This window comes from Notamacropus eugenii, chromosome Y (assembly GCF_028372415.1).
Source record: "Notamacropus eugenii isolate mMacEug1 chromosome Y, mMacEug1.pri_v2, whole genome shotgun sequence".
In the NCBI taxonomy this organism is placed as follows: Eukaryota; Metazoa; Chordata; class Mammalia; order Diprotodontia; family Macropodidae; genus Notamacropus; species Notamacropus eugenii.
In genome coordinates this window covers 2,352,487-2,368,781 of record NC_092880.1, presented here as the reverse complement: position 1 = coordinate 2,368,781, position 16,295 = coordinate 2,352,487, and the positions used below count along the sequence as shown (strand labels likewise).

The 16,295-nt window shown below is 40.5% G+C and overlaps 1 protein-coding gene across 7 annotated transcripts in view; it reads right to left on the bottom strand.

Moving 5' to 3' along the window:
- Positions 1-13,871, bottom strand: part of LOC140516583 (E3 ubiquitin-protein ligase Mdm2-like) — a 29,926-nt gene extending 16,055 nt beyond the window's left edge. For 2 of the 7 annotated variants that reach the window (XM_072627527.1, XM_072627529.1), the window contains exons 1-8: positions 13,166-13,298; positions 12,952-13,036; positions 10,918-10,992; positions 7,486-7,619; positions 6,330-6,379; positions 2,602-2,669; positions 2,388-2,481; positions 491-651 (exon numbers count right to left, since the gene is read on the bottom strand). In XM_072627527.1, coding sequence (XP_072483628.1) covers positions 491-651; positions 2,388-2,481; positions 2,602-2,669; positions 6,330-6,379; positions 7,486-7,619; positions 10,918-10,992; positions 12,952-13,017 — 648 coding nt within the window. In that variant the 5' untranslated portion in view covers positions 13,018-13,036; positions 13,166-13,298. Of the gene's footprint in view, positions 1-490; positions 652-2,387; positions 2,482-2,601; positions 2,670-6,329; positions 6,380-7,485; positions 7,620-10,917; positions 10,993-12,951; positions 13,044-13,165; positions 13,299-13,664 lie in introns of those variants that run through there. The other 5 variants (XM_072627528.1, XM_072627530.1, XM_072627533.1 and 2 more) reach the window with 5 other exon arrangements.
- Positions 13,872-16,295: the final 2,424 nt, after the last annotated feature.

The window sequence follows — 16,295 nt, the reverse complement described above, 5'->3', positions numbered from 1 at the left end:
ACAATGACATACTTGCTGGTGGCTGAAACGTATAGGCATTGCCTTAAATTATGATTAAGCTTTCCAAGAAAATACGCAAATTCTAGTAACTGAAAAAACTAGGAAATATACCAGTTATGGTGCTCAGACTCATATGAAGAGCTACAAATATCTAGGTCAATGAAATTTGGGGGGGTTCTGCCCTGGCTTTTTTAACTTTTACAATCACTAAAGTAGAATTGCTACAAGTTTCTAAAACCATATAAGCTTGATTCTCTTAAGTATCTTTCATCACATTTAATATTAATTTTATCATCAAATCTCTAACTCTCCATCCCCAAGACTGCATCTAAGTGGATGTTATTACACAGTCGCTCCCCTTAAAGGGAAAATCTTATCACAAATTCAGAAGCCCATACTCCTGTCCTTTGAAAAAGAGCTTCTTTCAAACCCCCTTTACCTACATTTCTGCTGACAAGATAGCTAATCTATTTTAACAAGTGATGATTACCGGACTTGAAGGGATTTCTGTTGAGTCACTGCTACCGCTTCGTTCACAGCATATCTCACTTATGACACACAGGGCACAGCTTGCATCAAATGTAAGGGAAATACTATCTGACTTATGTCGTTTTCTGTGTCTTTCACCAGGCAACTCTTCCGAATTTTCTTCTTTTGGTGAAAAAAAGAAAAAACTGTTAATTTATACAATTATAATAATTCTAGAAAGTGTTCTGTGTACCTTTACATTGACAATTTTTTCACCAAAAAGTTAAAATTATAGGCATATGGACTAAAAGGTAACAGTAACATACAAACACGTCTGAAAAGAAACATCTACCAAAACACCTCCAAATGAGTCTTATAAAAGGTCATCACACATATCATTTTTGCAGACTTGTATCTCCACAAGTAATGATTTATAAAATTCACTAAAGAGATTTTCTTCTTTCAACTCCTCTGTATGTTGATAAATATTGTATTCTAGAATATGAACTTTTATCACTGGCATCTCAAAAAATAAAAAAAAATTATTGCTAAGGTGGCTTTAATCATTTCAACTTCTTCAGAATCCTATTTCTTCAGCAGGATATATCAATATAAGTGAGAGCTACTTTTAAACAAAAGATTACCTCCATGATTTAAAACAGGCCAAGATAGTTGCCAATGACTGCAATGACTTGTGCGCACAAGACAAACCATTGAGATGTAAAAATGTTAAAGTTACTAACATTTATTTATACCTTAAAAAAGCAAAATTAAGCTTTATTAACATTTAATAAACAACTTAGTACCAATATCCTCACTCAGATGGGTCACATATCACGATATGTGTGGTGTTCTAAGGGAACAGTGAGAGATATACCACACAGAAGGGTTGAGATTAGTGCCCTCATTCACTGATTTGCTTTCCCCATTATTACAACAAATTGCAGTTTGTTTTCCTGGCTGAGTGGATTTACAGTATTATCTAGGTTTATCTACGCTAACCTTTGCAAAATAGACAAGTGATTTAAAAAGATGTCTGCAAAGAAACTATGGATTGAGGATAACATTAATAATGCGCGAGCACAAATGAACATGAATATGGCAGGGATGTCATTTCTCTTACTCCTTCATCAGCCAAATTACAAAATAAAAATGACAGTACAATGAACTGTAATTAAATAAGACAGAAAATCAATCAAAATCCTTTGAAATTATTCGTAATCTTTAAAAGATGGATCTCAATCCATTATCATTCATGTTTTACCTTGAATTACCAAGATTTTCAAAGATAATAAAGCACATATTCAACTGCTCTCACTCTAAGTATTGCAATTTTATGTACCATTAATAAAAAAAGTTTAACTATTGTCCTTTACCTGTCATACTTTAACTTCTATTTTTGTGTTTTTATAACGTATGTAACATATCAGTGCAATAGTTTCATGTAGCAATTTATATGACAGTGTACTACGCTGAGGGTATATACTCAAATGTTTTTACAGAAGTACAATAACAGAAGTACAAAATCAATAAAGCATAAGTGTTGTATAAGCATATTTGTGATTCAACACATTTCTAATTTTCTCCTTTTACATTTTCTATTCAAAGATATCTTCATTTTTCATTTTCTCAAATGAAAAGTTACCTGTCACTGGGAAAAACTATACTTAAGATGTACTGCAGTAAAAATAAAACATTTTAATGAGAAAAAAATGAGAAAGAATTTAAAGAAAATAATTAGCCAGCCTTAAATAAATGAGCCCATATCATATATCAACAGAGAATGAAAAGAAAGAACAGAGATCCATCCACTTAACAAAGGAAAAAAAATCCTTCAAGCAACCACCATCAATACAAAAGTTAATTTCAAGGGAGAAATGAAACAAAATTTTGAATCTAAGTTAAATATCACCATGTACCTGCTTCACTATGTGTTCTCCTTCTGGATGAGGTAGTTGGTCTAGTATTCAGATTTGGTGATGGTTTCTCTTCCTGCCATTCCTGAATAGACTCCTAAGTATTCAACACAGATGCAAAATAAATACTAAGCTTAAGAATACCAGTCAGCTAGAAGTCAAACAATTTCCGGGGCAAATGAATTACTGTAGTAGAAAATGAAAGGTTAAAGCTCACCTTTTGATCACTTCCGATTTCAAGCTGACAGCTGGCTTCATTTGTTGATGTATCTGGACTAGCAAATTCTTAGGAAAAAATATATAAATTAGGTGTTTAGAAAAGACATTGAATTGGGAAATGCAAAACATGAACCTCTTACAAAGTTGAAATTCTTGTCAAATATGCTCCTAAGAGCTGGCACAAATATATTTCTTTAAAATAGCATTTTTTCCCCGGAAAATTTAGAAATGAAAAATTCGATTAAGATTTTGAGTTAAATTTCAGAGGTTGTATGACCATGGAAAAGTTATTTAACCTCTCTAAACTTGTTTCTTCTACTAAATGGGGATAATAGGATGTAAAGTACCTACCTCACAATGTTGAAAGATTAAATGAGATAATATGAGACACATTTTAAGGGTCAGTCATTATTATTATTAACACACACATGAAGTGAAACAGCCCACTATGTTCGCATAAATTTACATGTTTTTCTTTGAGAAAACAAGAATATTTAAGAACTCAGAAAATAATATCTGAAGACAACAATCTCTATAGCTCCCTACAAAGGCTTTAAAAATTATTAGAGAAATAAAAACAAGAGAAAAATCATTCCAAATACTAAGTTTTTTAATGCATTAACATATTAAATGTATTTTGGTTTGACAGATGAAAAGTTCTAAAATTTATATTACACAGTGTAATAATTATTTTTGAATTCCTGTATTAGGAGACAGTACCACAAATCTCTATTCTGAGTAACTTTCTTTCAGATAATTGAAACGTGAGGACAGATGGATGGCTACTTTATCTACATACAGGCAATACTGGACCTCTCAGCCATGACAGTAATCAGAGGATATGGGGAGAAAGCTCAGGCTGCAAAGAAGAAAAGTTTGGGAAGATGGAAAGCAGTAGAAGCTCTGGTAAAAGGAGATAGGGGCTGCTGGAGATCCAGGTTGCTTCACAGAAAGAACTTGGAGGTAACAGTCAGGTTCTGACTTACAATAAACCAAAGAGAAGATATAACTGTAAACATTTAGGAAATCACTGATTAAGACTCATATAAATTCAAAATGAATTTAGTAGCTCAAATTTTAATTTTAAAGTAAATTTTCTGATATTTTAGAAACAAGATTAGGCCCAAGCATATGTAACCATCAAGTTTGTTTTGAGTGACAATTTTACTGAAGTTTTTCAAAGCTATTTAAGTAAAAAGACTGTGTTATAAGGAAGGAATGAGGTTAACAGATAAAGTAGTATGGTACAGTGAGAAGAGGGCCAGGTTTCAAGTCAGAGGACTTTGGTACAAATACTGATTGTGCTATTGTGACCTTAAGTAAGTTATTGCATTTCCTTGGGCCTGAGTTTCCTGTAAAATGAAAGGCATCTACCATGCCTTTGTGGTCCCTTCTGGTTCTAAGCATACAATCCCATGATCACAGCTTCAGTGAGCTTTTGGTGATAGCTTGTATCCTAGTAGAAGAAAGTAGTCTTCTTACTTCCTCTATTTCTAAGCCCTATGGAACTGCATAAACAATCTAGGTCTAGACCTAAAAACTAGTCTGCTTTTAAGAATCTGAAACTGAAAGGAACTCCCTATTTTTTTTTTTAAACTTGAATTCTTTTTTATTAGATTTGCATGAAAGTAGGCAAATACAGTGTGACTAGCCTTTTAGATTGCACTCCCATCTTCAGCCAGCATTTCATTCCCACTTATTTAAGATATTGTACAGAAATCTGAAGGCAACTGTCAGATTTCATATTCTTAATCTTGTGTTCATACCCTGAACATAAATAGGAGAATTTGGAGTCAGAACTTAGAAAGGAATATGAGTTTAGTTTGGAGCATATTGAGTTTGAGATGTCAAAAGAACATTTAAATGGAAACATTAATATACAATTTTGTCCTTCAGGTAAAATTGTTCCTATTACCTCCTCTCTACTCTATAAGGAGGTTGGATACACTGTAGATTAAAGACAGACACTGAGAAGGCTGGAGATAAACTATTCAGTGGTCTCTTACAGCATAATAACTATTTTCACAAGATCCTCTTAGACAAAAGGTATCTTTACTACTCTAACTGGGACTGGCATATAACCAGAGTGACCCTGACAGCATTTCTCCAAATGAAAAAGCTGATGAACCTGCTTCTTGAGAGCCATGATGATTTGTCAGGGAAATACCTCATAGAGATCTTCGAGTATATGTAGAGATTCCTGTCTCCTAGTTTTTGGATTGGCTGTGTACCTAGGAACTCCCTATTTTACACACAAGAGACTCACACAAATTTCACTGGCCAAAAAACATCCTTGCCCTACAAATTAAGATTGATTTCAAGGTAATTTCCACTCCTTACACAAGACTTAAGGAGTTATGTCTAAATTCTGTTTGTTTCACGGAACAGGGAATTCCCTCATCTAGAGAGATGCCATATGCCCAAGGTTTCATTTAACTTCCATAACTTTTTCTGCCAAATATGACAGCACTCGAGGGTAGCACTCCTAACCTACATGTTCTTCTGAGATGAAAAATGAAATTGATAGTTATAAAGGCACCAATAGCTATTTGGAGAGTTCACTGTAACTTCTATATTATAGCTACAAAGAATCTGGGAGCAAGGACAACACACAGGCAAATATGTATGCAAAAATCGAACCCAGGAAAACTCTAGTTCCAGGCCAGCCCTAATGAAGTGGGCAGATTCAGTCACAAGTAATCCCTGAGCAACTTATAAGTTTCAAAGGCACAGGCAGCATGGCACAACAGAAAGTACACTGAAACTGGAGTCAGGAAGACCTAAATTTAAATCCTGTTTCTGCCACTCAGTAGAATGCGGTCATGGGCAATCATTAACCCGTCAGACTTCATGTCCAAAGACAGACCCAGGCACATGCAGAGCTACTGTGAGGTTTAAATGAGATAACAATATTTAAAGTGCTTTTTAATCTCAAGCATTATATAAAGATCTCAATTATTATTATCATCTTTGTATTCTCAGAGCCTCTCCCAATGCCCTTTTTTTTTCACACAGTGTGCTTAATATTTGTTCATTTTAATTGAACATAGAATATGTCTTCTCTTGCAGCTGTGTCTTGGGATGACCTGGGAAGAAGCTTTGGTTTCATCTAGATAGGAATTTCAGGTAGAGGCTGGGGAGCAGCTATAAGGCAGAAATTCAGGTTTAGTGATTCCTAATTTCTAGTCAGTGCTAAAAACCAATCTGATTTCCCGGGAAAATCTTGAATTAACAAGGCTATGCTGAAATAGAACCACACACTGGGGACAGAGAAGCAAGTTATCATTTACTCAGACACAATGATCTATGTGGTACTCTGTTAGTATATCAAAAAGATACATACTTATTCAATGGTCTCATCCAGGACCACTGATTATTATACTATTAACCAGGACATAAAATCCACTTTTCAGTGTTCTAAGTTCTAGCCATATTGATTACCTCTACAAACCAAGGACTTCTAAATTACTCAACTTTCAAAATAAATCAATAATTTCCAACTTAAAGAAGGTCATGGTTAATTTTAAATTTACACATAACTGATTTGGAAGCTATAAAATACTACATAAAAAAAGTTTCTTTGTACTGTTCCATGAAATTATTCCATCAAATTATTAAAACTACTACTCCACATAATTAATTCTGCATTTAATGAAAACTAGTTATGAAATGCTAGAATGTAAACAATTCAAAAAATACTTTGGAATTCTTTCAAAATCAACTTACCTTGTTGATTGACTACTATCAAGTTTCTAGAAATCATTGCATACAATCTCCTGGTGGGGGTGGGAGAGAGATAAAAAAATATGTCTGTGATGAAAAATCTGCATAGTGGTTGAATTCAAATTAACATAATCCAAGATTTAAATAGTTTCAAACGGAATCAACATATTAGGGCCGATAGAGCACGCAAGTGACAGAGTTCAATGCTCTCTTAATAAAGAACTGACCTCTCTTAATTAGTACTAAAGTAAGCCAACAAAGAAGACAATTTTATGAGTCCTAAGGATTTAGAGAACTATATCCTTCTTAGTACTATTTCTTCTCGATTTGTCAAAACAAGGAAAAAAACATAATCTTTCTCACAGAGAAGAATCCAACCTACAAAGGAATTGTATTCATTTCTATTTTATCATTCACATTAGGCTAATCACTTGATGTTCTTGTTTTATTAGTTTAACATCTACAAAAGAACCAAGGATCACTTAAGTAACTAGGCACATGTAAAGAACAGTTGGTGACTACCATGCATGTCATTATTACATATTTTCTAGTTCCCAAAAGAGAAGGAAAATTAGCATTACCAGCTAGTTGCCTGCTAAAATGTTTCTATTTACTTCCATTTTCCTAATGAGTAATTTTCTTGAATGTTCAATCTCCTTCTATATATGAAACTTCTGGTCAGAAATCACTTAAAAATTGAACTGTCCACAACAGCAGCTACAGCATCAAACATTACCTAACATGAACATATCAGAAATCATGTACAAACAAGGTAATGAATTTCAACTCTACAAGAAAACACTGGCTCTAAGTTACATTTAGATGTCAAAACAAAAGTTTCACAGCAGCATGTCAAAACGGGAAATAGGCATTTTCAAAAGTAGTTGAGATGTAAGCTATTTACAGACTTAGTGATCAGTAACCTGTTATGGTACAGACGGGATAATGCATTTGGAGAAAACAAAAATGCAGAGCTGAAGAATTAAATTTCAAGAGTTTTCATAAGAATACAAGTTTCTAAGACTATCTCATGACGTTTAGCATGACATATAATTATAGAAAATCTTTCACTAAACAAAGATGATCCTACAGGTTAAAAAAAGACACAAACCTGAAGTCATAACGGGATTTCTAAACAAAGTCAACAGAAACAGCTTACCTATGCTCTTTCACAGAAAAGCTTGGTACCCCAAACAGATCTCCAAGAAGGTCATCTGAACAATAGACAATGTGCTGTTGCTTTTTATCATATAATTGTTTTGACATAATATACTGGCCAAGGTAGAATAAAACCTGAAACAGAAATGAAATCTATGACTAGAGAGAAATCAATGCCACAATCTGAAATATGTATATAGCAAACAGGCTATAAAGTATTAGTATCAACCTCTGTACCATATCTACCAGGAAGTTCTCAGGAATAGGTTTGATGCCACCTAACACAGAATTTGAGAAGTGGGAGCAATAGGGCAGCTCTCTAGTCCAAGTTAGAGACAAAAGGAATCCCAACTGTAACATACCCAACAAGCAGTCATTCAGTCTCTGCCTGAAGACCTCCTAGGAGTGGGAGTCTGCCACCTCTCATTCCACCCTGGGAGATCAGTTAGAAACTTTTTCTTAAAGCTTAAGTTTGCCTCTTTGCAATTTCCCCCCCGGTCCCTGGTTCTGCCCTGTGTGGTCCAATGAAACTAAGGACTGTGCCTCCTCCACGTGACAGTGCTTGAACTTCACTGTCACATCCCTCAGGTGGCTTCTTCTGGATAAACACATCCAGTTCTTTCCACCAAACCTCAGCAGTCATGGACTCAAAACTCTTCTTCCTGACTGCCCTCCTCCTGCATACTCTCAAGCTTATCACCATCCTTCTTCAAAAATTACTAAGAATCCAATTCACTAAGTAAGGTCTGACAAGGTTAAGAGTGGTGAGATTTTAATCTTTCTATAAAAACGTGTTTTTCAGAGAACTGTTCCAGAATGATGTGTAGTTAAAGCTGATAGATCTTCTGGATTCATGTCTGTGATACCGCCATCAAAAGTAACTAACTTACAAGAGCTTTCTAAACTACGATGACTTAGCATCTTTCTCCTGTGGTAGTCAGTTTCTGTTCCTTTGCAATCACAAAGCTCGAGAGCCTACGAACACACTACCACGAGACAAATCATCTGCTCACTAACAACAACAGAGAACAACCCCAGGAGATCCCAGAGAGAGGGCAAGTTAAACTCTACCCACATCCAAGGGGGCCTTAAGAGTACAAAAACTGATATTCTCATGAGTCATCAAAACATTCATGTTCTGAGAATTGAATTTTGTTCTGACAAAGATGGCTAAACTAAAAACTTGACCACGGACTTCTAACGTCCCTATCTTCTCACTCCAGTTACCACAGGACAGACATGTCTAAAGAATTCACTGCTTTCCTGGATTCCCACAATTACTTAAATTCCTAAGTATGAGCTCTCCCTCTCCACCTGCAAGGCTATAGCTGTGAATAAACACCCTATGATCTACAGTCTCACTAGCCCAGCTACATTTCTTCCCTCCATGTTTTTTACTTACAGCTGCTGATGCCCCCTCCTCTTATGTAATCTCCTCTCTGTCCTTCTGTTCCTGCTCTTTTACGGTTCTCCTGCCAGTCTAAATAATCTTCCTCAATTTTCTTTGCAGGATCATCACCCACTAACATGATAAAGTCCCCGAAATTCTGTCCTGAGTGCTCCTCTCTTCTCCCTTTGACCTCTTTCAGTCATCTCATAATCTCCCATGGATTCAGTTATCTCTGTGCAGATGACTACAAAATCAACATCATCAGAAATAGTCTCTTGGATTCCATACAACATTTCCAACTGAATGATGTCCAAACATACAGAAGAGAAACTCATCTTTTCTCTCCAATCTGTCCTTCATCCAAATTTCTCTTTCCGTTGAGAGCTCCATCCTCCTTACAGTCAGCCAGATTCACAATCTTAGATATCTTTGATTCTCATCACTTTCCACATCCAATCAGTTGTCAAGTTTTGTCAATTCTACCTCCATAAAGTCTCTTATGTCATTCCCTTCTTTCAGACACACATAGCCAGCACCTTATTTCAGACCCTTATCACCTATTACCTGGACTATTCCAGTAACTTCCTAAATGGTTTCCTTTATTCCAATTTCTCCCCTTTCCAAACCATCCTCCAGGTAACTGCCAAAATAATCTTTCAGCAAAAGTCTAGCCATATCATTCCTGTGCTAAATGCTCCAGGTAGATGAACTCCTCAAACCTGGGAATCAAAACCCTTTCCAATTCCTACTTCCCCATCTCTCTTCCAGTTAAACTGGTCTAATTCTGGTTCTCTAAACTTAGCTAAAGCCCAGAAGCCTTAGACTCCTTCCAGGTACATCCTAAGTGCCACCTCTTTCTGAAAGCCTTTCCACTTTTCCTAATTACTTTTGCAATTAGTTAATTAAATAGGGTATTTCCAATCTCTCAAAAGAAAGCACTTTCTTCAACATCAAGGATTATTTTCACTGTCTCTGAAACCTCAAAACTTTGCATGTTTAAGAAATGTGCAATGAACTGAAAACTGAAATTCCCTTGGAGGCAGAATATGAAATGGGAAAAAAAAAGTAAAACTCCCATTATTGGTCCCGAACAATACCATTTGACTTGAAGCTTAAAAAGAAGCATGCAGGATGGAAGTACACACTGCTGAACGATTCCCCTAGTTGGGGAGGTAAAAATGGTAAAGATATTCTATGTTTCTACCCTCTTCTTTCCTCTTCCTAGAGAACAAAAGCTAAGAAGCAACTCTTCACTTCAAAACTGGCCTTGAAGGAAAAGAAGCACCCTAACCCACGCTCAACCAACTGATATGATCATCCTTTCTCTTTGTCAGAGAATAGTGAAACCTATAATAGGCATAGAGTAAAAGGAAAGGCCTCAGCAAAAAAGTCTCATTCCCTCTCTTCTACCCATCAACATCCCAAAAGACATCCTTTTGGACTAAAAAGATCTTTTTTTTTTAAATTAAATTACTCTGGGAAGGAGAATAGTGTAATGATCACATTAGTGCCAAATTACTTTAAATAACATGATGAGAATAAAAATGCTGACTTAGGAAAAGGAAAAGAATTCTAGAGCAGAGGAGGATTTGGGAAGAAGTAAGGCCACAACTTTGCATATAATACCACTGTAGGCAGAGTTGAAATGCTTCCAATATAATGCTTTCTATTTCATTTATAAAGGATAAATCATGAGTTAAAACATAGTTCACATTATACAAAGTGCCTATAGGTAAGCTAGCTCAATAGTACTCCAGGTACATACATTATCTTCTCTGTGACCTCCCTGTCTCTTCCACTTGAAACCTGATGCTAGTATTTTCCACTGAGTAGTAGAATCAGTATATTAAAGTAGTGTTACGCACCTACAAAAAGAGTCAAATTCCTTCTACTATCTCATCTCCCTAGCAGCTGAACAAATTCCTCCACAATGTAACTATTTCACCATGACTGTAAGTTATGTTATGCTGAACAAAAAAAATTTAATTGTATTTCATCTCAAAATACAATGTACTTCTTTCATAATTTCCGAATATACCTTACCTCCTTCAATGTGAATGTTTCTTTCTGTGCACCAGCAAACTTCAACAACTTCAAGAGCAATGGTTTTGGTCTAACCTATAAAGTACAAACATCATCTATAACACTTAGAAAATCTTTCTACAACCAAGCGTTTCTTAGTATGTAACCACATAAAATAATCAAATACATGAAATCATAAAGTGTGGTGTGGCAGTGCTAGATTTGGAATCATAGGACTCAGGTTCAAAACCTCTTCCTGGGTCTCAGCTTCTTCATCTGTAAAATGAGGGAGTAGGGACTAGATGGCATCTAAGGTCCCTATCAGTCCTTAATCTACCATCTACCCAAGACTACAGATTACCTACATTTAAGTTTGATCAAGCCACATCATGGACTGTCATGGAAGTCTAAAATAGGCAGGAATGAAAGAATCACAGCATCCAGAATCCTAAGATCTTACAAAACAATCCTCTTAGTTTTACACATGAGGAAAAGGAGGTCCAGAGAAGTAAAGCAATCAGTCCTCATAGTTATGAGCCTGTAAGAGTTGGAGCTAGAACCTAGCTCTTCTCCTCCAGATCAATGGTCTTTCCATTACCCTACAATGCTTCCTTAGGGCCTGGGCACTTGACTTCATAGAGGACCAAACCTGGGAAATACAGGACTTAAGCTCAAGTCCCTGCTTTACAAGTTGCTATCAGCTTAGACCTTGGGCATGTCACAACTTCCGTGACTCAGTTTCTTTCTCTGCAAAATGAAAACGTTAGACTAGATGACCTATAAGGTCCTTTCCAGCTACAGAGATATCAGTCTATGTAAACTATTCCATAAGGGTGTGACTTAAACTCCTGCCACTGCCAAGTCAAAAACTTAGCCAAAAAAACAGCCTTGTGGATTTAGTTTAACGTAATGTAATAACCCCCAAAACATAACTTTCACGTGGTTCTTCAAGGCCTGAAATTACTTTTTCAGGACTCCCCTATCTCAAACATTCAGCATGTCAATGTCTACTAGATTGTGAATTATGAGGGCTGAGACCTTCTCTTTTCTATTTTGCATCCCCCACAGCACCTAAGACTCTTGCAAACAGAACGTACTCCGCGTCTGTTGAAGAAATATACTTCATACTTCACCAGAAAGTAGTTCTAATTTAAAAAAAAAAAAAAGTTGTTCTAATTCTTACCAACCCTTTGGTTCACGATTAAACAAAGGTACACTCTTCTAAACAGAGAGCTTCTGGGGTTTTTCCACTCAAATACTAACAATTACACTGCTCAATTTATGCAGCTACGATGAGGTAACAGCTTGAGATCCAACCCGAAAAACCTGTACTTATGGAAATTGCTATTCCATAGTCAACTAAAAGGCAAATGTTCATTCCGAAAAAATCAACTTTAAAATAAAATATAAAAACAGAGTAAGTACAAACTTTCACAAAAAGATACCTGTAATACCTTTTTTTTACCAGAACTTAAAAAAAAAGCACATAATAATAATGATAGAATCATTAACCTCTGAAATTTCCTATCAACTCTTTTTATGCCAGGCGGCCAGTTAGCATTTTAGCTCGTGTCTACTACGTGCAAGAGGCCCTGTACCCTAGGTTCAAGGACCGACTTCTCAGGTAAGGAGGAGACAAAGACTTCTCTTATTCAAAATGTAAACTTAGAAAGAAAAAGTGCTCCCAAAGGTCCTTAATTTCCCTCTAAAGACTCCATAAACCACATCTTGACCAGTCATCCTAACCTGAAAACTTCAAGACTTCTCAGGACAGCTCAGAACAGGACAGAAAGAGAAAGAATAAGACTTAAAGCCTAACTTTCAGCGCCTTCGCTAGATTTGGGGGGGGGAACCTCACTCTGCTAATGCTCCCGTTAGGAACAAGCCTACACGGTCGGATTGGAACTTCTCTTTTCGGCCTGAGGGGGACAATCGGATCGGGGTCCACTTTACAAGAGGAAAACCCTAGGAAAGCGGGGCTTCGTCACTTGTAGCTGAAACCCCCACGGATGACGGGGCGCAGGGAGGCAGAGCGCTGGGGACAAGCAGACTAACCAGGGTCTCTTGTTCCGAAGCTGGCATGTGTGAGGTGCTTAAGGCACCGTCTGCATCGGAAGACATTCTGGTATTGCACACTTGCCTAAAATCGGGAAAAGAAGCACAGACGACACAAGCGTGAGAAAACCGACGCCATGGCACCCGAGGCCCCAAAGTGGACGAGGCGTGAGAAGAAGCGAGAGACCCGATCAGAGAAGCCCGCGCCCCTCACCTGGGTCAGCACGGGAAGAGCTCGCCGAGGTCCGCCGGAGGACAGCTCCTGAAACCCAGAGGCCGGCAGGTGGCGGCTTCCATACCCGCGGCCCGCGGCCAAGTCGGGCCTTAGCTCCCCAGCACGGCCGCCGCCTGACGGGGCCGAACATGACCACCCCGAAGAGGAAAAGCTCGGTCAAGCCGCGGGCTGGCCCCGACCTCGCCCGACGACTTGCCGAAGAACCGGCCCCGGTTCGCCTGCTCTGCCCCCCACCCCCACGGGGGCCCGCCGGCCCCGACTTCCGGCTACCTTTGTCCCCGGATGCGAAGACCCCCTCCTCAACACCGTCCGCTTCTTCCTTTCCCTTTCCCGCCGGTGGCCGCCGACCCGCCCCTTCGTTCGCCCCCCTCCCTCCTGGTCCGAGGGAGACGTGGCGGAGCCCCAGAAAAGAGGGTCCGCCGGGAGGGCGCCCCTCGACCCCCAGGCCAGGCGAGGCCCCCCGCGGCTCCGGCCTCACCTCCGGCTCCAGAGCTGAGGGGCGCTTCTGGCCGTGCTGGCCACGGCCCGCGCCCCCGGCGGAACGGGGCCCTACCGCCCTGGAAGGGCGGTTTCGGACTCCAGACCCCGCTTCGCGGACCCTGGCCGGGCTCTGGGGGGAGGGGAGAAGGCCCTCGGCGCGCTAAGGCCCCCGAGGGAAGCCCAGAGCGGGCCCGCGCCGAAAACCGCATGGGGTCTTCGGGTGCGCAGCCGGGCCTCGGGAGCGAGCACGCACCCCTCCCCCTCCAAGGGCCCGCGCCGGAAGCCGCAGGGATATCTGCGCGTGCGCACACCTCCCTCAACCCGAAGCTACCTTCTCGAGCGCGGCGGTCCATCCGGGCCTCTGCGCGCGCCGCCGAGCGTTCTACGCGCCTGCGCAGCGGCTGCCGTTCGAAGCCGATCCAATCTCCCTCGAGCTTTCTTTTCGCCCTTCATGTGTTTTTATTGACGCTACTTCACCTCGTCAGTAGGGCGCCAGGGCAACGAACAGCTCCGGCTTGTGAAGAATTAAAAACAACATGACCCTCAGTAAGAACGATTTTTTAAAAAGCGGAGAGCAAACTCCAGAGTTCCCCAAAGTGTTCCCAGTTTCCTGACCGAAGCTTTATTTAGTCATAAAGTGAGGAGCGGCCCTCAAAATGGGCTTCTTCAGTCAGCTTTTTACCAAAAAAAAATACTAGCACGCTATTTTAAAAGGTACAGAAATCAAAACCTTTTCGGGCGTCTACAGTTTAACGAGCTCCTGGAGATGGCAAAATTAAGGTTGGCCGGGCCTCCTATCGCGACTGTCACGATACCTGGGGCGCCTCTCACGATGCCTGTCGCGACTCAACACCTAGGCGTAACCCTTCCGCCTCAGCGTCCGTCCGCATTTACTGGCGTGGTTCTCAGACCTGTGTGAGCTCGGTCCCAGAGACTGTGGTGGAGGACTTGGGGGGCCCCCTGCGCCCCTGGGATCCCCAATTGATCCCGTCTCCATCGTGCTTGTACCTAGCTCTTGGAGCGTAGTTGTTCCCCCATGGGAGGGTGAGCTTCTTGAGGACAGGAGCTTTTATTTTCCTTTCTTTGTATCTGCGGTGCTTAGCCTAGACGCCGGTATACAAGAGGTGCTTAATAAATGTGTGATGGCTGACCCGACCAAACAGCCACTCTCACTGAGAGAGACTTCTCCCTGCCCTCCCCTCCCCTCCCCAACAAGAGCCTGGTGGAGTGAACATGGAAAAAACCAACCCGTAACAAAACAGCACCAAGGGAAAAGGCTGGGTGAGACACCTTCCCGAATTCCCTGAGCCCGAAGTAATCCCTCCCTTCTCTAAGCTACCGTAGGGAAGACTTTGTCCTTCTGTTAGGGCGTATTCTTCGTTATTGCATAATTCTGAACATGCACACTCCGTGAGGCAAGGTTCGTGTCTTACTTCTTTTTGTGTGTCCTCAGAAGTTGGTACAAAACAGGCACTCCAGAAATGTTGATTGAATAGACTTTGGTCAGACATTTTAGCACCGTAGCCATAGGGGAAGAAAGGAATAATATTCTCTTTTCTTCTGGAAGAATGCCCTCCAAAATCCACTAGGGAGTTAGGGAGGAGTCCCTTCTATTGGCATTGAGTGGGATAGACTTGGTGAAGACTCCTCAGATTGTGGCTTTCTCCCAAGGGTGAGGTGGGGCCTGGAGGCTCGGGGCTGCAGTGTTTTTGGAATAGAATAGTTCCATATAAGGTATAAAACTGTGTGGTGTACTGGGGTCTCAATGATTCGACAAAACTTGCGTAATTCCTCGATGTCTTCAATTCAAAGGGATTGGTTAGATTTCGTGTCTAGAATGTAAGACCATATCCTCAGCTAATGAGGATAATGGTCAGTGGGGGGAGGAGGGACTTGCGTTAGGGTTTATAAATCACTGTCCTGATTTTTGTCTTCGGCTTTCCTACTCCTCCAGGTGAGCCCCGCTTCTCGAGAATCGAATAAATCACTTTTCTGTTATCACTTTGAGAGGCCTCTGAGTAATTGATTTATGTAGGGACCTGAGTGGGACCATCCCACACAGTTTGGGGGCTCGTCCGGGATCTGTGACCTTTCTGAGAGACGGCTGACAGCTCAGTCCAAGGACTTGGGCGCCCGTGGGGAGATTTCCCCATTGTCCTTGAAAGGAGCTGCCGGGCCTCCCTCTCTGCAAGGTAATGACCCGAAGCAGAGGAACTCAGTGAAGACAGAAAAGAATAGAGATAAGTACTCCAAAGACTCCGAAGCTGTGAAGTGTGTAAAAATGCCAACCGGTTGGTGTTGAAGTTTGCAGTCAGGCAACTTGTACGGGTATACGACCCAGTGGTAAGCGCGGGGGGGGGGGGGGGGGGGTGTCTGGGGGTCAATTCGTTGAGTCTTAGACTCGGGGAGAAGGTGACAACTCCCAACCAAATTAGTGGACTGCGGGACCCCAGGGTGAAGGGCCCCCCCAAAAACGTTTGTTGGGTGACTGCTGGTGACGGGCGACCCTCACCTGAGAGCTGGCAAGAGAAGCTAGCAAGGGAGCTAGCATAATTCGTTGAGTCTCAGACTCGGAGGTGTTGGCGACAACCCTCGACCAAAATGGGACAAAAGCAGTCCAGGAATAGAG